Here is a 24,169-nt window from a genome sequence, read left to right as displayed (position 1 = left end):
GAAAAAATCAGGGCTTCAACGGGATTCGAACCCGTGACCTCCGCGAATACCGGTGCGATACTCTACCAACTGAGCTATGAACCCACACATTGGGAGCGAGGTCAATTAATTGAGTTCATATCTTCCCGTGAGGAGTGAAATGGTGTGAAGTATATATGAAATAATTCATTTTGAACTGCGATAGTAGATGAAAGTGAAAAATGATCATCGCAGTAAATTTTCCAATTCAAGCAATTGAAAGAAGAAACCTGAAAAAATCAGGGCTTCAACGGGATTCGAACCCGTGACCTCCGCGAATACCGGTGCGATACTCTACCAACTGAGCTATGAACCCACACATTGGGAGCGAGGTCAATTAATTGAGTTCATATCTTCCCGTGAGGAGTGAAATGATGTGAAGTATATATGAAATAATTCATATTGAACTGCGGTAGTAGATGAAAGTGAAAAATGATCATCGCAGTAAATTTTCCAATTTAAGCAATTGGAAAGAAGAAGCCTGAAAAGGTCAGGGCTTTTTTCAGGCTTCTTCTTTCCAATTGCTTAAATTGGAAAATTTACTGCGATGATCATTCTTCACTTTCAGTCCTTATAATGTTCGTCAAAAGATGTTTCTTAACATTTGCAGTTTTGCATTTTCGGAAGCTGTTTCATCGAAAGCACGTGAGGTTGTCGTGACATTGGGATTAACTGATCATGGCTAAACATAATAATTGCGAAACTCACGTTATCGACAAATATCGGATATCGATAGAAATTGAATGCGAGACTTCTTGGGATTTAGATCTATTCGAAAAGTGTTGTTAAGTGTAGAAGACAATCTGAAAGGGAGTAGAGGATAAGGTAGCACACAGCCACAATTGCGGCAGACCTTGTCAACTTGTTTGATTGTATCCGATGAATCAAACAGCGAAACACTAGACGACTTCAGTCAGACTTCGTGACAACTTTTAAAATTCACTGATATAAAAGCTTGGTTGGGAGTTTGAACAAGATGGTGAAAGGAACTTACTTATTCAGTGATCTACAGTCAGCCCGGCTATAGCGGAAATGTATTCAAAGTTCAAATCACGTGTCAGCTGTGGTGCTGAACAACCACAACACCTACAAAGTAGTACGTGTAGGATATGATCAAAATCCTGTATTACGCGGAAAATATGCAATATTTAATTCGGGGCTCACAAATTAAACATTGCACATTTTTCGCGAAACACAGGAGGTGCTTTCCATTATGCCAAAGATTCCGGAAATTCCGGTCGGAAGTCAAATGTAAAGGTCCGTTTCTGTTTCCGTCCGACAGGAATATTTGGGATCACCTCTGGAAGTGGTCCACTTATTTCGGTCGGAATATTCAGACCGAAATTCGCCGTTCCATTGTTGACAAATCGGTTCATTGCCCTACTTCTCTTCACTTATGTAGAGAATTCGGAAGAGGCATAAAAAAATGCATGGTAAGAGCTACTCGTCTTGGTTGGCACCCTATGCAATGCTTGATTTTGGGGCCAGCCAAGAGGAATGGCTCTTACCATTTTGCTTTCCATTATGCCAAACCGACCGGTCAGAGATCAGTGGGAATACCCAAGCAAAATGTAACGACATTTTCCGGTTAAGCAATGCCAATGGTTCGGATAACAGCTACCGAGAAAACAATGGACAGGGTGAAGTGGGAACCGTTTGACTATCTAGGCTGATCCCAGTCGGTTTGGCATAATTAATTAAAGGCACCCTATGCAATGTTTGATTTGGGGCTCGCGTATGTGTCCGTGGGCACAAAATTAAGGTTGCACATTTTGCGAAACACAGGATCTTAGACATATCCCAATGGAGAGTTATAAGGTTGAGGAAGCTTATTTTAACAACTCAGTTTTGAAGGAACGGCATTTGGTCATCGCACCGTTAGACTGAAGTCTCTGAACATAAACTGACGATGAGTTTGCCTCGCTGCATGGTTCATTGTTAGACATCTTCTGGGTTGTCTGCGCTTTGAGGAGTCACGCCTGGTCGCATATGCACTGATTAGCTGAAATGTAAATTAAATGCCCGAAATGGTAAACGTCTGAAGAATGTCACGGTTTAATTTCGGGCCCAAATAGCACAATAAGCTAAGATGGTAGAGCCGAAATTTAGACGCTCCTACCAAAAAAGACTTACTGACAAGCTTTTCCGGGGAGACGGATCGTTTTTCGTTTTTTCACGTCCATAACAGGAAGTCATTTTCACAATTTTCTCGTTCTTTCAAGTAACCAGAAGTTCTCAAAGAGAGGTGAAGTGCGTCCTCCGCTAGAAACCGCCGAGTCGAGCACTGTCACGGTTATATTGGATCAAAAAGATGGGTATGAAATCATTAGGAATCCATTTCACAACACAACAAACTGTGCGTTTCTTGGGTTAGTGGGACAATACATTGAAAATGAAAGTATCAAACTCGTGCTTTTATTCACGCACATGTCAGGGGCTCTCGCGTGGATGTTGTCACGTTGCGTGATCAAATGGTGAGAGTTGAGAGATTCTCTTGCGTATTTTTCACAGCGACGGCAGGGAATAAGGCAGGGAATACGAACCAGGGCGCTTATAAGTAGTTCTATGCTCTGAGCTAACGGAAAAAGTGGGTTTTTCAGGGTCGAAAACAAGACTTCAATCTCGCGCTGGGAATGAATAATAAGATCTGCTCACGCTAGTTGTAAGCTTACGCGTATGCTTAAGAATATAGCAAGAAAACTCTCTACTCTGGTATCGAGTTAATTTGTAAGTTTCTCAGACAATGTTTAATCATAACTAAAACCTGTTTTGATGGTTTCTTATTGTCTCTGCTTGTTTGGTGAGTTTGCAAAAGTTTTTGAAAGGAAAGTCTGACGCGTACAATTAGCTCATTTGCATAGTGCATGCAGCTCGTGCACTTTCAAGTCCGAGTCGGTGTTTTCAATTGTCAACAAATCTCGACAAAGATTTCTTTCGTTATCTTTTGTGCTGAGATGCTGCAACAAATTTCACGAATGCAAAAAAGGCTACTAACATCATGTGTGTTTGTTCAACATAAGCATAGTGAAGTTTTACACTGCGAAAATGAAAATAGGCAAGGAGTTTTGATAACTCGATCATCAAAATCGAAATCGTTATTCCAAGTTGATTAAAGAAAGCGTCATCGTAACTTTGCTGATTGTTTCTGCTTTATTTACATATTTTCAGCTTAGCTTTTAATATGTTCTCAAACATTTATCAATCTTAAACATATTTAAAAACTATAGAGCTATTGTTTGAGTTCGATGTACGCTTTCACACGAAAGTGCGGCGCAAGTACAATTTGTCATGTTTACTGACTGTACAAAACACGCATCGGCGGGCGCTCTCATTCATCGACAACAGAGAATTTACTGGATTTTTACACGAATAAAACTGAGCAGTATCTACGGACGTAAAGTTATTAAGTCTTGATGAAACATCAAGCATTGCTTACAATTCAAGCGAAACTCAAACTAGCAATTATTTTGTCTTACTTTTCGGTCGCGATAGACTGACAAATTCCTCGCAAGCGTGTGGCAAGAGGAGCTAGGAAACTATGAAGTCCTGAAGCTCTGCTATATCTAAATATATCCAGCTAGTTTTTTGCTGTGTAATGGAAAAGCTGTTAATCTTCAACATATGTGAAATTTAAAGTGGAGTAATGTACAGCTCATGTAAAAGAAGCATCAGTCGGAACACAACTTGGTCAGCGATATATATAAGCTTACAGCGGAACATACCTAAATTCGACACAGTCTTACTTCACTCAAACTGGAGCAGCTTACGACGAAAATACTTAAGCAAAATTCCAACAGACGTAAACGCGTTGAGTTGTGGGGCAAAAATATGAAACATTTCGGGAATTTCGGACGCCATTTCCCCCGCGCGATATCCGCAAAAATCCTCGCAGCATGTACGCGCGTGTGCCACAGGTGATGGCGCAATCTGTTCTAAAAATAGAATTATTGTCCCATATCATGGGGACAACCCCAATACTTGAAATGGCGCGCGCTTACGGTCTCCGTCCCCGATTATGGCTCCTGTAGATATATATGTTTGCTTTTTTTTTTTTTCTGTTTTCAACAGTATGCCCTGATGGCATTACAAACATCACAGCCTCGAAAGGCGTTATCGCGTATCCCGAGTCAGGTACTTATGGTATCAACGAGACAAAATGTTGGAGGATTGAAGTTCCCGAGACTTATCGCCGCATATATTGGACTTTTAGCAGGCAAGCTAGTCCATGTTGTTCTTTTCTGCATGTACCTTTATTGAAGCAAAAACGGAGACACATTGTTGGGTATGGGCGCGAAAACATTGGGCTCGAGTGTTGGAGACCCGTTTGCTCCCCTACCTCCACCCCCCCCCCCCCCTCAACTTGCATATATATTGAAGTTTATCCCTGACACTGCTTCGCGGTATCTCGATAGAGTTCAGGTATACTGGCTGAACTTTAAAAGGGACGGCGTAAAGCCTACCAGCAAAACATTCCCGCCTCAGTTTGAGTACACTACCAGCAAGCCTCTTTCTCGTTCTCGCACAGCTAGTTACCTTTCGCGCGTTTTCGTTTGTGTCACACTCGACGGACTATTTAACAATTGTTCCACGAGCTTGCGTTGGGTATGAGTTGGCTGTAATCATCTCATATCCGACAAGCGCGAGGGAATAATTTTGTTTTATTAAAAACGCCCCCAAAATATAGAAAACCACACAAAAATAAGAACGCCCAAAACATCACGCGTACGCTTACCATATTTGTAGAGCATGGTACAATTGTTGATAACTCATGATGGTTAAGCCAATGAAATCCCTCGAATTGCATTATCCAATGATCCAGTTTTTATTAAAAATAAAGCCTATAAGGCCAGCGTTTAAAATATCAATTAGGGAGCACTAAACACCAATTTCAGTCGAATTACAGCTACTAAATAACTCGACTCATCTATGTCCCCAGGTATGACATCGAAAAATGTGAATCTTGTGAGTGCGACTCGCTGAGGATTTCTTCATCTTACGATGGTTTGAAGTATGGTGGAGGTTGTGGGCGATTCAGCGACGGCTATTTGGAGTATCAACGTCTTGTGGGAGATCCAAAGGATGGCTGGTCAAGTAGTACGACGGCATACATTCGTTTTGCATCGGATGAAACCGTTCATCACAAGGGATTTAACTTGACGTTTATTGCTCAGTCCTATACTGGTAAGTTTTGTTGAGAACTAAGCTGACGAGAGCTAATTAACAATTAGATTATGAGCTCGAGGTTTCAATCGCGCAGCCCGAGTCAACTATTAAGCATAGAAATCGAGAGCGAACAATCTAATTGTTTTTTAATAAATCTACTAGTCGTTCAAAACTTGATCTAAATGCTCTTCACAGACACCTCAAAAACGCAAAGAGTAGATGGTGAGTAGTGTAGCCAGTGATAGAACTCTAGTAGATTTATACTAATCCCCTATATTGGTTTCATTGCCAACGTAATCTATAGATATGGATCCAGGCCTCCAGCACGTTACATAAACAGATGTTTTCGTGGAGAATGAGGATGAATGTAAAGCTGCTTGAGCCGTCCACGTGATTGAAATTCATGTCATATGATTGGCTACTTCAAGACCATCCTATGATTACTGAAGGCGGAAGTGATTTAAAATAACTTACTCTTCCTCCTCTCTTGATAAAACGCGGTCATTTGCATTTTTCATGTAAGAAATACAAAAGATATTCAGAGAAAAAAAAAGAAAAAAAAACCAACAACAATAATCTTTATTTTCCTTCATTTCTAAATTACATGTTATTTGGCCCACGGATAGCAAGTGCTAATCTAGGCGGTCCATTAATCGCTTATGCATATAACTAGATTAATTAAATAACGTGTTTCTATCGAGTTTTTAGAAAAACGATTTTTAACCAATCAGCGGGCGTATTTTCTTTGGGCTATTTTCTAATAAACAATTAGATTGATAAGTTAATACAGATGGTGAATTTTAAGCTCGGTAATGAAATGTGAAGATGAATTAATTAACATGACACGAGCGTGGGACAAAGAAAAAATTCTGAGTCCCCGACAGGAATCGAACCCATGACCTCCCGAACACCGGGCGGGCGCTCTATCCACTGAGCTACGAGAACTCATGGAGAGCAAGGTCATTTAACTGAGTTCATATGTGACAGGTGTCCTGCATACAAAAAAAAAAAAAAGAATTCACCATCTTTATTAACTTATCACTACTCACGATGACTTCGATAGTGTCGATCCTAGCAGTATGCAGGACACCTGTCATATATGAACTCAGTTAAATGACCTTGCTCTCCATGAGTTCTCGTAGCTCAGTGGATAGAGCGCCCGCCCGATGTTCGGGAGGTCATGGGTTCGATTCCTGTCGGGGACTCAGAATTTTTTCTTTGTCCCACGCTCGTGTCATGTTGATTAATTCATCGTCACATTTCATTACCGAGCTTAAAATTCACCATCTCTATTACCTTATCACTACTCACGATGACTTCGATAGTGTTGAACCTAGCAGTATGCAGGACACCTGTCATATATGAACTCAGTTAAATGACCTTGCTCTCCAAGAGTTCTCGTAGCTCAGTGGATAGAGCGCCCGCCCGATGTTCGGGAGGTCATGGGTTCGATTCCTGTCGGGGACTCAGAGCTTTTTCTTTGTGCCACGCTCGTGTCATGTTGATCAATTCATCTTCACAACAATTAGATTATGAGCTCGAGATTTCTATCGCGTGATAGTTGACGAGGGTGCAGCCCGAGTCAACTGTCACGCATAGAAATCGAGAGCGAATGATCTAATTTTTTTTAGCATAAATCTACTAGTCGTAAAAAAATTAAAATCCTCTTGACAGACACGTTGAAAACACCAAGCAGCGGCCGTCATTTTGTTACGCTACTCTACTCATGCGCTACTTACGCTACGCTACTCATGCACTATCTATCGCAGAATAGATAGTGAGTAACGTAGGCAATCAGAGAACGGCATTCGTGATTGAACGCTAGTAGATTTAAACTAATAAGTAATAATCGACTGTTCCACTCCATACACAGGAGGGAGCACGTCCTACCTGAATGCAACTGAAGATGAAACCATTGAGTTTGGGACACCAAAAGCTGACATTCAAAACTATCGCTCTGGTTCCGAGTACGAGTGGTTTTTAATTGTCCCTGAAGGGCGACAGGTCCAGATAGACTTCGGCATTTTCCAACTGGAGGAGAGTGAGAACTGCAAAAACGACTACGTTGAGTTCCGTGAAGCCGCCATTGATAAGAGAGACCCAAGAGATCTAGAAGGATACCGTGGTCCGATCCTGACCGGACGCCTGTGCGGTAATACAAAGCCGAACACCATACAGAGCACTGGGAACATGGTTTGGGTGCACTTCGAGAGTGACTACAACTCTACCACTGTCTACAAAGGATTCAAAGCCTCATTTAAAGCAGGTGCGTGATAACCCAGAGTGTCATACAGTACAGGAGGCAGCGTGACAGGAGTTGTTTCTCAGTAGACCCTAGTTCAAGTCCCCTCGGTCATGTTTGTAAATAGCCAACTGGTCTTCCCCCACCAGTTGGGTGGCATGCCTGTGAACTAGCTAAGTGTAGCCAAGCGCCTTGGCCACTATAAACAACAACATTTGGACATTTGAACGGGTCATTATTATCCTTGAGATTCATAGCAAAAGGTTGAGTGTTCTTTTTATGTTGGACAACTCACTCAGTAGCTTCCTATGCAATCACTCTTTTGGCTGTTTTTAATGATGCTTTTAATTGATGAATTGTTGTGTTTTCAGGTCAGGGAAGATTGTCAGTCAGCAATCCCATGGCACTTCGTTTCCTTTCAGCTTTGTTCATGATTGCTTCTGTGGACGGTTTGTTCTAAAATCTGAATTCTTCGTTTAGCTTCGAGTGCGTTCCAAGTTTTTAACTATAACGCGAACGTTTTAGCTTTTTAAAAACTTAGACGGTAATTTTCTCCACACTTGCCGTAAATTTACAACAATAACATTTTTAAAAACAAAAAAATTTCGATAGTGCCTGTGTTTAATTATGTGTTCCCACAGCTCCGAAATTTCAAATGACAGGTTCAGTCGGCAGTTAGATCGTTTCCAACAAGCTAGTTAAGTGTGACGTTTGAATATATAAAGTTCTCTTTTGATGTGATGGTTTGTTTTCTTTGATCAAGCGTGATGTTCCCTTTTTCGACGCCGGCCCATGGTGATCATTAATCGGAATAGAGCGGGCCTGGGTAATCCTTGGATTTTTTGAGGGTGGCTTTGGGAGGGGAGGGGGTGCCTCTCGGCTCTCCAATTCTTAAACCTGTTGGAGACCAAAATTAAATGCGTAAATTAAATAGCCCATTTCCGAGGTGGCCTAAGCCTCTCCATCAAAGCAAGGCTTGGTGCACAATAATTCATATGAAAATGAGTTTAACTTGCATGTGACTTGCATGTGAATGAAATCTCATTTTCATTTGAAAGGATGGGTACCAAGACTCGCTTTGAGAAAGAGGCTCAAGGTAACTCGGAAATGGCCTATTGTTAATGCACGAGTCAATAATGAGCTGCCACTTCACGGATAATTTGGTTCTGCAAATGGATAAGATTTGGCCAAGTCCTTGAGATTTTGCCATAGGAAAGATAGCTCGTGCTATCTTAATACCACGCAAGTTGAGATAACATAAGTCACAAGCTTTATTAAATTATTCATGTTCGGAAAATGCAATAACTGACCTGTGTTACATAAACTTTTCGGGGGCGGGGGGGAAGGGACGGGATGTACGGTGTTTGTGTGTTCAATCAAGCAACAAGTTTATCAATGTGAACACGTTGGACGAGGTTGCGTTCCATATTAGAGTCAGAGGCTCATGTAGAAAACGCTGTTCAATTAATTTTCAAAAGAAATGGTTAGTTCAGTTTTTAATCTGTGGTATTACGTTAGTTGTTATGTGGCTTTTCAAGTCGCGTACAAAAATACCCTGAAAACAAAATCGTATCCAAAGTAATACAGCCTCCTGAAAAATAGAGAGAACATTTTGGTGATTTGAAAACAAGATCTGCCAGGCGTTCCAATTTCGTCTCTCTCTTATCAAGCCCTGCCCTTCTTCCTTACCCGGCCTTCGGTAACCAAGGGCAACGGCGCCTGGAGACCAACCAAAACGGAACAAGTTAATTTCATTGAACACTTGCAAGACAAAATTATGGCGTGTACCGGACACAACTCTCTGAAATACAGTGAAACCTGTATTAAGCGGACACGGTTGGGACCCCCATTAGTGTCCGCTTAATACAGGGTGTCCGCTCAAAAAAGGTTCTAATATGTTGTGCAATAAAAGTTAATTATTAACCCTTTTGTAACATAGTGTAACACAGTGTGAGATCAAAGACTGCTCAAAGCACAATGTCCAATCAGTTAATGTATCAATCTGGAATAATCACTTAGCTTTAAAACGACATCGCTGAACAATGTTAAAGGAGTCTCCGCTGAACTCTTAGAGGTAAATGCCCTTAAGTGTCCGCTTACTGCAGGTTTTGTGCGACAATTAAGAAATAGAAAACATGTACCGTGTTTCTATCGAGTTATAGAAACACGAGTGGAAGTTTGGGAGAACGAGAAATGCTGTGGGAACACGAGCCGCAGGTGAGTGTTTCCACAGCTTTTTCGAGTTCTCCCAAACTTTCACAAGAGTTTCTATAACGCGATAGAAACACGGAGAACATGTTTTCTATTTCTTTTAGAAAACACCGCGACGAAGAAAAGGAAAACAACTTATTAACTCTGATTATCAAAATATAAATTCTCTTTACCCGCGCCATCATTACGTCAACAGCTCGTGCTAGTTCTGTGTTTCTATCGAGTTTTAGTATAACCCAACTAGTGGACTAATGCATATCCTGCATTTTTATTGGTTACGCTACTAGGGGACTATTAGTAATAGTCATCGAGTAGCGAAATTGGCGCCATCGAGCGTGACGCTTTCTTTCGTTTTATTCCCAAATAAATATTTCTTCAACTTGCATTTGCTAACTTTATTATTATCGATTATTACCTTTTCTGTCCGCCTAGTTTGGTGATACTAAAACAATTAGACCCTTCGCCCTCAAGGGCCACGGGTCTAATTGTTAAATAGAAACATGGTTTTTAACCAATCAGCGCGCGTATTTTCTTAGGACTGTTACCTAATTAAAATGGCTTAATTGGCGTCCGCGTCCGCTTAACAGAGGTGTTCGCTGAATGCAGGTTTATTTTGCTGCAAATGTAGGAAGAAAATTTAGGGACTCAAGCTGGTGTCCACTTAAAAGAGGGTGTCCGCTTAAAACCGGTTTCACTGTACAGCTATCTTTGCTTTTTTATTTTCCTTCTATGTTGCAACGGAAACTGAGGAATCGCAAAAGGTTGAAAAAGAAAATTAGATGGCGAGCTTTTTTTTCTGGATTCAAATATTGTGCGAAGAAGGGCAACACGCTATATATCTAAGGGATATTTATCACATTTATTTCTAAATTGTTATTGAAAGAATGGTTTAATTGTAATGTGACATGTATACAAGAAAGGTGCTGAAAATAGGCGGTTATCATACATGAAAGTAATTATTAATGTAAATTTTGTATATTTGGTTATTTAAGTAACGAAGCTTTGCAGGCAGAATGTCAAACGTTAATGTCCAATAGTCCAAGGCAATAGTACTGTCCACACATTTATAACTGAGTGCCTGAAGACATGATTCACCACACTTCAGAAACAAGAAACCATACGGGACGATTAAGATCTCGTAATCCCTTGTGGACCGTCGCATAGGCGGGGGGGGGGGGAGGGGGGAGGGTACTCCCAACTTACACGCTGTGAAGGGCATGGTTTTCAGGCCGTTTAGTTTGGGGTAGGGTATGGAAATCAGACCGTTTTGGTGTAGAATAGGGTATAAATTACAGGAAAATTGGCCAGTGTATAAAACATTTAGTCTAGAACAGGGTTCTTTACCTGAGGTTTTATAATAGAAATTGAAACTCGAAAATTACTTTGTAAGATATTGGTTTAGTTAGCGTATGTTGGACTACGATAGCGATAAAGTTTCTGCACGAATAATAGCTAGTCTGGGATAGGGTAGGGGTTTTTGGTGCCTAGTCTAGAATAGGGTTGCAAAATCAAGATGATCGTGGTCTAGTTTCAGTGTACCGGCGGCGCACCCCTACCCAATGATTTACAAAGCACCCCCGGGAGGCGTCGCTGGAGACAAAACAATGGATGAGAAGGCATAATGTCACCAATATCGGTCCCAAAAGGCACTGCGAAATGAGACTCGCCCCAGGTTTCTAAGGTGGCTGATTTGTACACACTTAATAGTATCAAAGCACACTGTTCTTTGATGTAGCCATGACCAAAGCTGATAGCAACAGAAGTGTCAATGGATTACTGATGAGTAATCTTTTTTGACCTGTGAAAAAAAAAAACACGCAGATCATTCATTAGAACGTTTATCCTATGGTTAGCTTGACCAGCGAGCAAGATGAACTAAATCCTACGCTGTGATTGGCTATCCCAGAGCGCACAAAAACCTCATCTCGCACGCTCGGGATTTCCCTATGTATAATATGTACCCCGAAAGAAAATGATGTCCTGTATATGATATATTAGAGCGTTATCACTCACGTGGCCAGCAGCCATGCAATCTTATTGCAACAAACAGTAAGGAGTTCAACTCCCACAGGATTGATTTCGGACCCAACATGGCCGCCCTTTCATTATTTTGGTATACCAATATGGCTGCCATGACGTCAAATGAAAACACTCTATAAACCAGTTTATTGACCGAGCTAGTAGAACTGATATTGACTCTTACAACATTACTCCATTGAACCAGGCCCTTAGGGTAGTTTTTAGTTACAGCTGTATGTACGATAGTGGATATTTCTTACTACATTGAACGGGAAGACACAAACCTGCTTTAAAGGAAGCCTTGAACCCCTTGTAGACAGTGGTTGAGTTGCTGTTGCTCTTGAAATGCACCCACACCATATTCCCTTTGCTCTGTACGGTTCCCGGGTTTGTACACCGAGGTTCAACAAGAATTGGACCGTAGTGTCCGATAAATTGTTTAGGATTACCACCTGAAAAGGAAGCTTCTCGAACCTCAATGTAATCGTTCTGGCACTTGTCACTCTGTTCCAATTCGAACATGTCGAAGTCTATCTGTACCTGCCGTCCTTTGGGGACAGACAAAAACCACTGATACTCAAAGCTTTCAGGATATTTTTCGATGCTAACTTTTGGTGTTCCAAACTCGATGGTTTCTTCCTCAGTTGCATTCAGGTAGGACTTTCCCCCTCCTATGCACGCAGTAAAATAGGTTGATAAGTACTCGATGGAAAGGGAGAATATCTGTGTATGTTGGGAAATTGTTTGTCTTGTTACATATCCAAAAGAGCAGTCTTCAATTGTATGTCGTAGAACTGGAGTGGTTTTCAATCAAGTGTCGAAAGTAAATAGGCAGTCACTTTGGTTTTGATTTTGGGTTTGGTTTTACTACGGTCTGAGATTGGCTGAGCAGTCTCTAAGTGGTAACTTTTTGGTTTGGTTTTGTTTTATGACACTCAGTTGAAAACCGCTCTAAACCGAAAGTAATCACTCTGGCTAATCTCAAAGGAAAGAGACAATCCAGAGAATTCAATCAAAACTAGAGGTAAACACATGTAGCCGAAGAGAAGCGAGAGGAGGAAAAAACGTGAGAGTATGACAAGATTGATTCTGAATTTAATACTGATTAGATGACAAAGGTGGCGCGTTTTTTTTTTTTCTTTTTTTTTTTTCTTTTTTTAAGTGGGCCATTATATTTTGAGGTGGGAGGGGCTTGGCAGTGATAAAAAAAAATCCCTCACAGCAGAAACTGCTGGAAAAAAAATCGGGCAAGGGAAGCCACGGGAAAAAATCGAGCAAGTGCTTTCAACTATCCAGAAGCCCATGGGCTCCTGATCAGATTCGTAACCTTAAGGTTGCTCTCCCTTGAGCACCATCTAGCAGAGGAAAAGCAGCTGGTCGCGGCTAAAAACCGTGCCTGGCGCCAAACTGACATAGCCAAGCTCTGTGAAATAAAACTCACACAAAGCCAGACACCACAGGCGACAGGTGCTATCCCTAATAACCTTGACATAGCTCCCAGCCAAGGTTAAATTCGATTGCGTCAACTTGCGCATTTGTGGCGACGCGGTGGCCTCTCGGTTAGTGCGCTAGGTCCCCGGATCAATCGGACCGGGTTCGAGCCCTGGCTGGGGACATATATAGTGCTGTGTTCATGGGAAAGACTCTTAACTCTAGCTCACAATGCCTCTCTCCACCCTGGTGTATAAATGGGTACCGGCTAATTTAATGCTGGGGGTAACCCTGCGATGGACTAGCATCCTATCCAGGGGGGAGTAGAAATACTTCTAATCACTTTATGCTGCAGAAACCGGAGATAAGCGCCGGATAACCTGCGATCAGGTGCTCATTTTTACAAAAGAACGCCCTGTTTCTTTTTTCGTTGCTTGTTTTATTTTTGCCATTTATAAATATGATGACAACACATCAATGTATATCAGGCTGATTGCATGGTAAAGCGCCAGCCTGATGGGCTACTTAGCTCGTATGCAGACTTACCATCAGAGGAACCAGCGACATAGCTGAGGTTGAATCCTTTTCCATGGACAGTATCATCGGACACAAAACGTACATTTATAGACGTTGAACTCTCGCCAGCGGACTTTGAGCTCCCCACTTGAATTAGATAATCTAAGAAATTCGCGGTCCAATGACCACAGTCTTTCGATCCATACTGCAGGGAGCCGTAACTGGTTGAAGACTGGATGTAGTCACATTCACAATTTTTGCACATTTCGATATCGAACCTGGGGCACAAATTAAAGAATACGTTTAGCTTCTTTTGTTAGTCAGGCGAGAAAACACTGCAAAACACAGAATTTATGTTCCTATTAAAAGTTAAGCAAACCACGACGACAACGGCAACGAGGACGCCACCAAACAAAAGGTTTAATGTAAAGTAGAACAATAGCTGTGCACGTGCGTTATTTTTTTGCCGTCCTCTGCAAAATAACAACTAAGCATGACTAAGTTCTGCGTATTTTGAAGAACGCGAACGACGGCGACAAATTTTTCGTAGTTTCAATTGGAATATAAATTGAACGCTGGCGTTACATATTTAGCTTAAGCAAGTTTAGAGATTTGCGTACTAGGTTTACCCTGCCAGGGTAACCCTAGCACACAGATAGGGTAACCCGCCTACGCTGGTAACCCTGGCTGCTTTATAAACACGACGAGGAAAAAAGGAGGAAATGTGTGAGTGCCAGGGTAACCCGCTTGCTAGGGTAACCCTCTCTCCTTGTAAACAGGCCCTAATAAAGCTAGCGGAAAAAAGATGTTTTACATCTTACGTCACCACTGAAACAGTTTTAATGAGCAAAAAAAATAGCTGTGCAGGTGCGCTATAATTCTTTGTACATTTCTTCGCCATCCTCTGCACAACAACAACGTGAAATGACCAAATTCTGTGTGACCCTCCCGAGAGGCTTCAATTTCAAATTAAAAATTTTTTTGTAAAAATTACAATGACATGTAAAATCGCTGCTCGTGAATTCATCATCGCTATCGAATCCTATTCCTCATGTTGAAATATCTTAAGCTACATGTAGAAAGAAGCGCTTCAGTACAAACAGGAGAAGTTGAGGGTTAGAGATAAGCCTTATTCCCAAAGTCATCGAATCCAATCCTTGCGCGCATAATGTTATCACGCGCGTTGCGTGGATGTTTTCGTGGAGGATTAAATGCGCGTAAAGCCGCTTGCACTGTCTATGGCCAAGTAGCTGAAGCCGGCAAAATTTGTGTCACAGGATTGCCAATTTCTAGACACTCCTGAAATTTCTAAAGCCGGGAGTTGGCTTTTAGTCTAAAAATAAATTGAGGGGGATTGCTTAGAAGAAGGCCTGCATAGAGGATCCACCCTCCCTTCATCTTCTCTTGATACGAACGCTTCAGCAATTCCCTCCTCAAAGACGCGAAAAAAACTTACAAGCCATAAGTCCAACCGATTGAGACGTAAGCGTCTGGAACTACAATCCTCCAGCATTTTGTTTCGTTTACACCATAATCATAATGTGTTATGACACCACTTGAACCAGTCAGGTTTGTAATACCATCAGGGCAAACTGTAGAGAAAACGTTATCGTCTATAACATACGGAAAACGTTACACAGACCCACTATATCTCTCGGCCGTATAATTCGTCTAGGTCTGGTCTAGGTAAATACAAGGCTCATAAAACCCCTAGCAGTCTCCCTATTAATTTAACAAATTGACGTCAGTTTTTCATGCGTCTGTCACGTTATTGATCATGAATTTCGTCATAACATTGTCAAAGTAACTGTGGATCCACGAGGCGATATACTGTGGCGATAGCCCAGTGGATTCACAAAAAGATTAGTTCGAACAAGTAACTGCCATAATGTATAAAAACATTGACGCTCACTAAGTTTCAAAGCACTTACTTGAGTCGCAACTTCCTTTGCCAGCAAACAGCACCAGAACTGCAATGAGATTAGGATATGTTAGACCATGGCTGAGAAACAGAATACGGATTGTAATTGTTTATATAATAATCAAATGAATGCGCGCGCTCTGATTGGTCGATCAGCTATGGTTTATTGTGCCAGCAAACTCATGGAAAGTTCGCGTGTCTTCTGAATTATATAAAAGCAATAGACCGCAAGTTTCTATGGTTTAGAGGAATGATAAACCACTTGGGATGGTGGCAGAACACTCGAAGAATCCGTAAATTACTCGCCTGCGGCTAGTGATTTACGAATTCCTCTCGCGTTCTTCCAACATCCCGCTTGGTTTATCAGCCTATAAACCATAAGAACTTGTGGTCTACTGCTTTAAAAACCCCGTTTGATAGTCACATCGTTCCGAACCGCTGTTACAAGACTGACGTGTAGTCAGTGTATCTGTTGTCAGAAACTCTATGTTTCGACACAGGTCTTGCACTGAAACATCAAAGTAAAATCCTGGAGCGAAGGCAGAGAATTTTTATCACGCATACACCCCTCAATAAAACACACGTGTATTCACTGACACGATGCAGTAGTTTACATAATGGTCTGATGAGGAACACGTTTCAAATGCTAGCGAGGGAAAGGTTAAGTTAAAAGCGAGACTAATAAAAGATTAAAGACGATTATCTTATTGGAAATGCCAACTTCTTGTCCTTCTCCAATTAACTTCTTTATAATTGTATATTTGCACTAGTAGCGTTATTTGCTTACACATATGCTTGTTGCTACGTGACGATTGACAACGAGCTTTCGAAAAAGATTTCACCGTCAAAACAGACAAGAAACACAATTACCCAAGCAACATGCTCTTTGCTCCTCTATTACACAGTCTCAAAGTAATAATTATTTGTTCTACAAGGATGTTGGCTGTTTCGTCGCCTTAATTCCTGGTTCTTGAATAAGCGAGACCGACTTCTCGAGATTTCTGTTCGATTAGAATTCAGAAACACAAACAAATATCACTAAAACATGGACGCCAGAATGAAACTTCGGTTATCATTTTCCAGGAAACCACATGTTTTTTTTATATCTTGTACTTCCTTGAGTTAAATCAGTTCTGACCAACGTTAATTTCACGGGTTCCGCCCATTTTGGCTCAAAGTTTTATTCCTATTCCAATCGCTCACCTGTTACGCCCAGGAATTGTATGAATGTAGCTTCCCTGTTTCCAGAGTTGGACACCATGATTACTGCAGAAAGTCTTCTGTAATACTTAACGGAAAAGATTTCTAAACTCTTGCCGGTTTTATAATTAATCCGCAGCGAAAACCTTTTAGTAAATAGTTGAATCACACTGAATCCATGGATTTTATGAACTTCTCCGTAACCAAGTAACGAGAAACAAAATACAGCTCTATTGTTTCGATAACAAAGTCGATCAAGGACTCTGGTACACTTAATTTTAACACTTTAAATTTATTCCAGAAGCCCTTTCCATTCGTTAACTGAAAAAGTGTAATTCGTGAACTGAAGAACGAATTTCGCATGTTTGATAAGTTCTCAACTTTCCGGTTTTATAGCAAAACTTGCTCATTTGTGTCTTCTCAATTATCTGTATGGAGCCATTACACGGGACTTCGAAGAAGCAATTTTAAGCGATCGCGGTCAAACAGTGTTATATTAAGTTGTGTCAGTAGAATTCACTAGAATTAGATTTTTTTGGTCGTTATTCCGAGTAAGAAAGGTATCGCTCGAAGGTCCAACAATTTTACCAAATAAAAAAGATAAAACCCTCTTGCTTGTCTTATTTCGGACCCGGCGTCGGCGTTTTCGGTACTTATTTTCGCTGGAGTAGGTTAAATCGATGGCCTTTTCCTCAAAACCTTGATTTTTGGCAAAATTAGACATCACAGCTTGACAGAATAAAAAAGTTAGCAATAAACCCAAAAGATCTCACTAAATTATTCTTTTTGAAGTTGAGGATGATACCTTTTTTTTACAGTGCAGTGTCAATTACTAAGTTAATCCTTGTTAATTACCAAGAATTCTTGCAACGGTAATTAATTTGTTTGGCGCAATGCAAATCATCTTCTTTGAAATTAAATTATATTTTCTTTCGTTCTCTCTTTCTCTCTCACCCTGAGCAAACTGGTACGACAGCAAGTCCGCGTGCTTTTTCCAATCCAACAAAAACCGAAATTTGGAACGGCCGTTAATCCGTTGGTTTCACTTTGACGATCGAAATTGCGTCCAAACAAAGCAATCACATTATAATTTACAGTGTTTGGTTTGTTTCCTTGACGATTAAAAGAAAAATTATTGGAGCTGTTTCTTGGGAAACGAATACTAGCGACACCTCATCATTGTCCTCAGACCTTTGTCTTTGCGCATTATTTAAGACTGAATGGATCTGCGCATTTTTATAAGCTTCTAAATTAAACGAATGAACTAGTGCTAGAACACTTCTTCCTTTTAGAACAAATTTATATGTCGACCCGACGGAAGCAGCGTGTTGTACTTTTGTTTCCTTTTTTTGTGCGTGTGTGGGGTGGGGAGGGGGGGAAGTGGCCCGTTGCGAGGCAAATATGCGATTTCAGCGATATTTCTGGGGATTTGAATTTTCGCTTTAGCGCGACCAAAACGCGACTTAGACATCAAAGCTTATTGAAACTCAGTTTCCCTGAGAGGCTTGTCAAAAAAGAAAAAGAAACAGCCCAATAATTCGAAAGGGAACTTCGTGTTCAGGGTTGGCACGGACAACGTCCGATAAAATATCTCGATAGCATGCTTTTCGTCTCAATCAAATTTGAATGTTTTAGTTTTCTTTATTAAACAAATCATCAACCCCAAAATTGACGCCCGATAGATCAACAATCTTCCTACGGACACCGAAAGCTTACTGAATTTTATTGATTTTAGGCAGCCAGTGAGCGCATGAGCTCCTACTGCTCAGTCCCTTTTCTTTTCCCTTATTGCTGTAAGACCGACTTTCGCGTTTCACTCAATATATATTAGCTGTGTTCACCTTCAGCTGCAGTTACAACCAATAATTTTTTCATTTACAACCAATACTTTTTTTCAACAAAACAAACAAGGATGTTAAGTGGTCTGTCGATAATAAAATTTTCAGCGAAAGCTGAATTTGCTGTCGACTCTCCGGCGTCACTAAGCAACTGTCTTCAAGAACTCAATTTGAGACAAAAAAAATAGCAGTTGACTCTGCCGTAACCATTAAATTGTATGACTATGTTGTCAGTTCGTGAATCTGCCATAACGGACTTTCGAGGCGTTTGTGCAGTCCCATGTTAACCAAGCGTGAAGCCTAGACTTAGGAGTATTGACAGAATATTCTGTTTGCTAAATATCGGACCTACAATTATAGGTCTAAAACTGAATGAGGTTACCCTACAGTACAGGTAGCGGGTTCTAACGCGATACACGTGCGCGCGCGCGCAGTGCTCGGTCTCGCGCCTCGCGCGCGCACACGTGTATCGCGTTAGAACCCGCTAATCCACCTATACTGCAGGCTAGAATGAGGTCGACATTTCTGCATCAGCATCGAACAAGCTTGGTCAATATGTTTATATTATCAGGATTAGACATAAGAAAGCTGCTTAAAATTTCCAGTTTGTATACGCTTGTATACGCATTGTTTCCTTTGTTTCAGTGGCATGCCTGTAAACTAGTTAAAGTGCCTATGAAGTAAAAAAATAATTGCTGTTTATTTGAAAGGCTTTTCAAAGTAAAGAAGAATGGTGTTTCCCTTTTTGGAATATCTTTTTTCGTTCTAGAGATATTTACGTTTTTGTATTATGCAAACGAGTAAAGTGATGACGTCATAGGTGGTTCCATTTGAACAGTAAAACACTGAATCAAGAATATCTCTAGAAATATTGGAGCAGTGTTCTTCAAACGTGGCACCACAAATGTGCATTACAAAAGAAACAGAATGACACCTTCTGTGTTGTTGCCATGGCAACACTTTTAGCTCCAGTCTCTTTCTGTGAAAAACCAAATATGCCAATTTGCAAACCCTTCGAAAAGGGACAGAGGGCCTCGCTCGGAACACACATGATTTCCATGTTGCCTTAACTCTCCCCATTAGATTGTTGGGAGTGGATGATCCTTGTTTAAGATAAAATCTGGTAATGTTAGTTTTAATTAAAACAGGACCAGCGGCATAACTGTTGTCATGGTGACGGCACAACGGGTGTCATTTTGTTTCTTTTGTGATGTACATTTCTGGTGCCAAGTTTAAAGAACACTGCACTAATATTTCTAGAGATATTCTTGATTGAGTGTTGAACTGTTTTAGTGGAACCACCTATGACGTCACCACTTATAATACAAAAACGTTAATATCTCTAAAACGAAAAAAGTTATTCCAAAAAGGAAAACCGCATTCTTCTTTACTTTGAAAAGCCTTTCAAATCAGCAGCAATTACTTTTTACTTCATAGGCACTTTAAACTTAATAATAATAATAATAATAATAATAATAATAATAATCACTCTATTTAAGTGTCGATGTATTTAGCGCTAATGTGCTAATTGGGGATACTGTAAATAAATAAACAAATATTTCAAATATAACATAAACTATTAAGAATCCAAACTTACAATTAGTGCTTGTATAGCTAAGTGCCTGACCACTATAAATAAGATTTACGTTAACATTTACATTACATTCCATCTTTTACGCCGTCTGGATAGCAAAAATGTGGACCACTTTATTTGTACTTGCTTGGGCCGCTCGCAATACAACTGAAAACAACTTAGTTCCATGTTGTGCAGCCCACCCGATGCAAACAATAACAAAGTCAGTTACTTACCAAGAACAGTCACGACTGAAATGAATTGCTTTATGTCAATTAAGTTCATTTTCCATGAATAGGACATAATCAAGCAGTAATGCCGACTGGTTGTATAATGACTAATGAATACCCCTGACACCTCTGAGTTCACTTTTGTTTAAAGCGAGACTCCCCAGATAATTTGGGGAACAAAGCAAAACGCCTGGAACTGTTGTAGAATGCGATATTATTAAATGTGACCAAGAAAAAATGATTTTCTTTTGATATGACATTTTAATTCTTCGATCCCGAGTACCTCTGTTTCACAGAAGGTAATGGATCATACTACAAGAAATTCTGATGGATAGCTCTTTCCTAAATCTACCATCTGTTACCCATATACTGGCCACTTCACAATTAGTCCACTCGCGCTTGTTAGGTTTCAGGTGATACATAGCCAACGAGGTGCATAGCGCCGAGTTGGCTATGATCATCTCATATCCAACAAGCGCGAATAGAAAAATTGTTTTGTTAAAAACGTTCCTGGCCCCACTATATAGAAAATGATATAATAACGTAAAAATAAAAACGCCCCCTAAAATTTACGCGTACGTTTACCATATTTGTAGAGCACGGTATAATTGACCATATAAAACTCCAACGTAATTAAAACACTTGGTGTCTCCACGTCTGTTACCTTAGCCGGGGAGAGCTGAGTACGAGAATCCCACAGGCTCTTGATTTGCCTGTGAAAATCGGGCAACCACCGGCGTTGAATACAAATGAAAAAAATAGGTCCGCAATGTGTACATGTGTGGCTTACGAAATTGAGCTGCTTCGATGGGAAGCTGACAAATTATTAGTATGTGGTCACTTATAGACCCTATTCACAAATGGCTGCCAATTGAGAATTTTTTTGTAAGTATTAAAATTAGCCCAACTAACCTCGTTTTTGAGTTGATAAATTTAAAAGAATTTTTACTCTCAAACTAGGTTAATTAGGATAATTTAAATCCATACAAAAGAATTTTAAATTGGCAGCCATTTATGAATAGGGTCTGTTGAGTTTCTACTAGTAGAGCTAATATGTGATTATGGTTAGAGATAGTCTTCCATATTGTTCCTCTCAATTAATAAACCAAGATAACTAGCATATGCATACAATAGACCATTTTGGAGTTGAATCCTCATTTTCAAGATGAGGGCTATTGGCCAATCTTTGTTATGAAGTGTCATTTTGACAACAAAGGTTGCACATATAGCCTTGCTTTGAAAGTGAGGATTGTAGGAACTAAAAAACTTAGTATCCTCTCCCATAATAGCCTGATAGATTCAGTCATGATTTAATTTACATAACCAAGTGGAATTGAGTTCTAAAGTTTGTAGGTTGATTGGATAAATTAATGTAATGAATTAATCCCAGCCCTGTTAAGTACCTTCAGCCTGAAAAAATGTGCCTCTTTTAGTTTAGTCAACTTTAGAGTAGTCCCCCAGCTTGATGCAATGCAATAACGAGGGTACTACAATTGAAAAGCTGAAGATTTGTCGGAACACGATATTAGGATAGCTTTTCTCAAAAAGAAAAAAACGTAGTTTCCTTATCATCTACATTGGTACATTGTTATCATCTTTTATTTTCAATTCTCAATGTAAAATTTCTTACTCCTTTTTGGAGTGGTCTGATACGCTCCATTCAAAAATCGAGCAGAGCTCCGCGCTTACAGCCTTTAGACAGTATTAGTGTATTTCCTATTTCTGCCGCTCCGACGGCTTCAAGAGCAAGAGTAGTTAGCCCCAAGGAGAAATCTACTTCATGGAAGTCAGCTTAATTCATTTCGAAAAAGTTTCACAACCCCGAAGCGAATTAAATATATTACATTCTTACACTCACTTTATTTGAACTCGGTAGAAACACCAGTTATATTACAAGATTGAGATAAAAAAAAAGTGATTTACATGTTTGCCGTATGGGGGTACGATCGAGGAGCACATTAGGTGATTGATCTCATTTTCAAAGTTAATAAAAGATCTAGTGGCTCTGACCTCAACCGCTTTTTGGGTTACTTACTGGCCAAAAGATTCAAAATTTTCTTGCAGTAGTAGGAGTCGGGGAGGAAGATTCAGACGCTTCAATGTTACCAGCATCCGTCATTTTTAGTGATATGGATTTTCAGGAGCTCGAGGAAAATCCCTGAACTGGATCGTTCCTGGTATATTTAGAACTGATTATTGTTTCAAGAAAATAGCGAGGAAAACGCAGGGCTAGCTGAGCCAAAAAAGTGTAAATATGTCTAAAAATCTTTAAGTTTTCTAAATGTCTTAAAACATTTTCTAAATATCTACGGAAACTTCTAAATATCCCAACAAAATGTCTGCTTATCTGTGGAAAGGCCTAATTCAAGAGTACGCAAGTCATACATGCATGTAACCGTGAAGTGTTTAAGTCAAATGAGAGGCTCCAGATCGAAACCTTGAAGCATCTGCAACGCAAGGGACACCTGAAGTACTCACGATTATTCAAGGATGTATGTGACGTATCCAAGTCCATTTCTAAAAAACAGGCCGCATTCGAATTCCAAGTGTATTACCTCAGAACGTTTTAGTACACGCGCGCGGCGTGTGTCGATCGATCACTATTCGGGCGAATTCTAGCAGGAATAATTGGCTTTTTCCGCAGTGTTTCAACAAAATGATTGCTGTGCAAACTAGCACTTGAAGGAAGTCCTTCTATGGACTCTGCGTGGAAACATTATTAAAATCTAGTCTCCCGGAGCTGGCTATATGGTTGAACTGTGGGGCTCATATGCCTTACAGTTCGAAGCTGACAGAAAATAATCTTTTTAAGAGCCTGTCTGTGTCGAGATAGCCTCCAGCCAAACGCGAATGGATCCAAGGCACATTTCATGAACATCAAATTGACAAAAACCTTTTGGATAATAACGATGGACTTGTATTTCTGACATGGCTCGCAATACAATTCCAAGTGATAGGAAATTGTTGAAAGAATTGCCGGGACGGTAGAGAAGACGACAAAGATGAACAACACATTGCGAAATTTGTTCTGGAGGGCGAAGATCTTGTCAACTTCTTTCGTGCTAGGGCGGACATTTGTGTTCCCAGCTCCGCCGCGAAGATCGAGCGATTTTTTGGTCATGTTTTGAAAAGCGATGCATAGCAAGACATATGACATTACAAGCAGAGTGGAGTTCAATGTTGAATTAAAATGTAGATCCACTTTTAAAACAGTCTCTACAGGAACGTTACCATGAGGAAGGACAGAGAACGTGAATGCAATTATTGAAACCATGGCCACGAAGATCTTGGCTCGTTGCATTGTTATCCATCTTCTGTACTTTGTTGGTCGAAAAACAGCGATGAAACAATCGACAGCTAAAGCGAAAACCATTCCAAAGGAGATATTAAGAGTAAGCAATGACAATGAAGATCCCACTTTAGCGAGATTTAGCAAATGGTTTCGTCCAAAGAACCGGTTGTATTCCACAGCTGCGAAAATCGGAGCTACAATCGCTCCAGTGAAAACGTTTGCTACTGACATTGAGAGCAGGAACAAAGACGATGGCGTACGGAAGCTTCTCAGCGGATCCACACAACCTGTTAAAACTAAGAGACCGTTGCCGAACACTGTTAGCGGAGACAAAATCATCTTGTACACAGCGACTATTAGCAGCTCCGTGTGAGCGAGAGATCTGGAAGTGTCACTGAATTCACCAGTGAAGTTGGAAGTATTCATTGACAAAGACATCAGATGCACCTCTTAGATGACGATCCAACGAGTTGCGAAATATCACAAACGCATTTAAGAGTTTCTTCACTGTTATA

The 24,169-nt window shown here is 40.4% G+C and overlaps 2 protein-coding genes across 2 annotated transcripts in view; one reads left to right on the top strand and one right to left on the bottom strand.

The window, feature by feature from the left end:
* The window catches only part of LOC110040359 (tolloid-like protein 1), an 8,526-nt gene extending 362 nt beyond the window's left edge, over nucleotides 1-8,164 (top strand). Inside the window, exons 2-5 of the mRNA XM_089273483.1 lie at nucleotides 4,087-4,231; nucleotides 4,955-5,199; nucleotides 7,055-7,447; nucleotides 7,795-8,164. Of these exons, the coding sequence (XP_089129609.1) occupies nucleotides 4,087-4,231; nucleotides 4,955-5,199; nucleotides 7,055-7,447; nucleotides 7,795-7,883 (872 nt within the window). The 3' untranslated portion in view covers nucleotides 7,884-8,164. The remainder of the gene's footprint in view (nucleotides 1-4,086; nucleotides 4,232-4,954; nucleotides 5,200-7,054; nucleotides 7,448-7,794) is intronic.
* A 3,540-nt stretch (nucleotides 8,165-11,704) lies between these two features.
* Nucleotides 11,705-16,782, bottom strand: LOC110040269 (procollagen C-endopeptidase enhancer 2-like). Its single transcript, XM_020745485.2, has 5 exons — nucleotides 16,725-16,782; nucleotides 15,532-15,570; nucleotides 15,057-15,192; nucleotides 13,631-13,878; nucleotides 11,705-12,324 (listed from the first exon to the last, which is right to left on the bottom strand). Exons 1-5 carry the CDS (start codon nucleotides 16,780-16,782, stop codon nucleotides 11,879-11,881), a joined length of 927 nt encoding a protein of 308 aa, XP_020601144.2. The 3' UTR covers nucleotides 11,705-11,878.
* Nucleotides 16,783-24,169: the final 7,387 nt, after the last annotated feature.

The sequence above is a fragment of the Orbicella faveolata genome, unplaced genomic scaffold (genome assembly GCF_042242905.1).
Source record: "Orbicella faveolata isolate gen_17 unplaced genomic scaffold, um_ofav_v1 contig_35, whole genome shotgun sequence".
Classification (NCBI taxonomy): domain Eukaryota; kingdom Metazoa; phylum Cnidaria; class Anthozoa; order Scleractinia; family Merulinidae; genus Orbicella; species Orbicella faveolata.
The sequence above is the reverse complement of the archived record's forward strand: the minus strand, read 5'-3'. Positions and strand labels throughout refer to the sequence as shown.

What these genes read in the sequence shown, in the direction of transcription:
- LOC110040269 (XM_020745485.2), bottom strand. Translation starts at nt 16,782, where the DNA reads ATGGTGTCCAACTCTGGAAACAGGGAAGCTACATTCATACAATTCCTG. An exon ending in ACAATTCCTGGGCGTAACAG is followed by an intron (nt 15,571 to 16,724) that starts GTGAGCGATTGG and finishes ATCTCATTGCAG; the next exon opens with TTCTGGTGCTGTTTGCTGGC. An exon ending in ATCGGTTGGACTTATGGCTT is followed by an intron (nt 13,879 to 15,056) that starts GTAAGTTTTTTT and finishes TTTGTGCCCCAG; the next exon opens with GTTCGATATCGAAATGTGCA.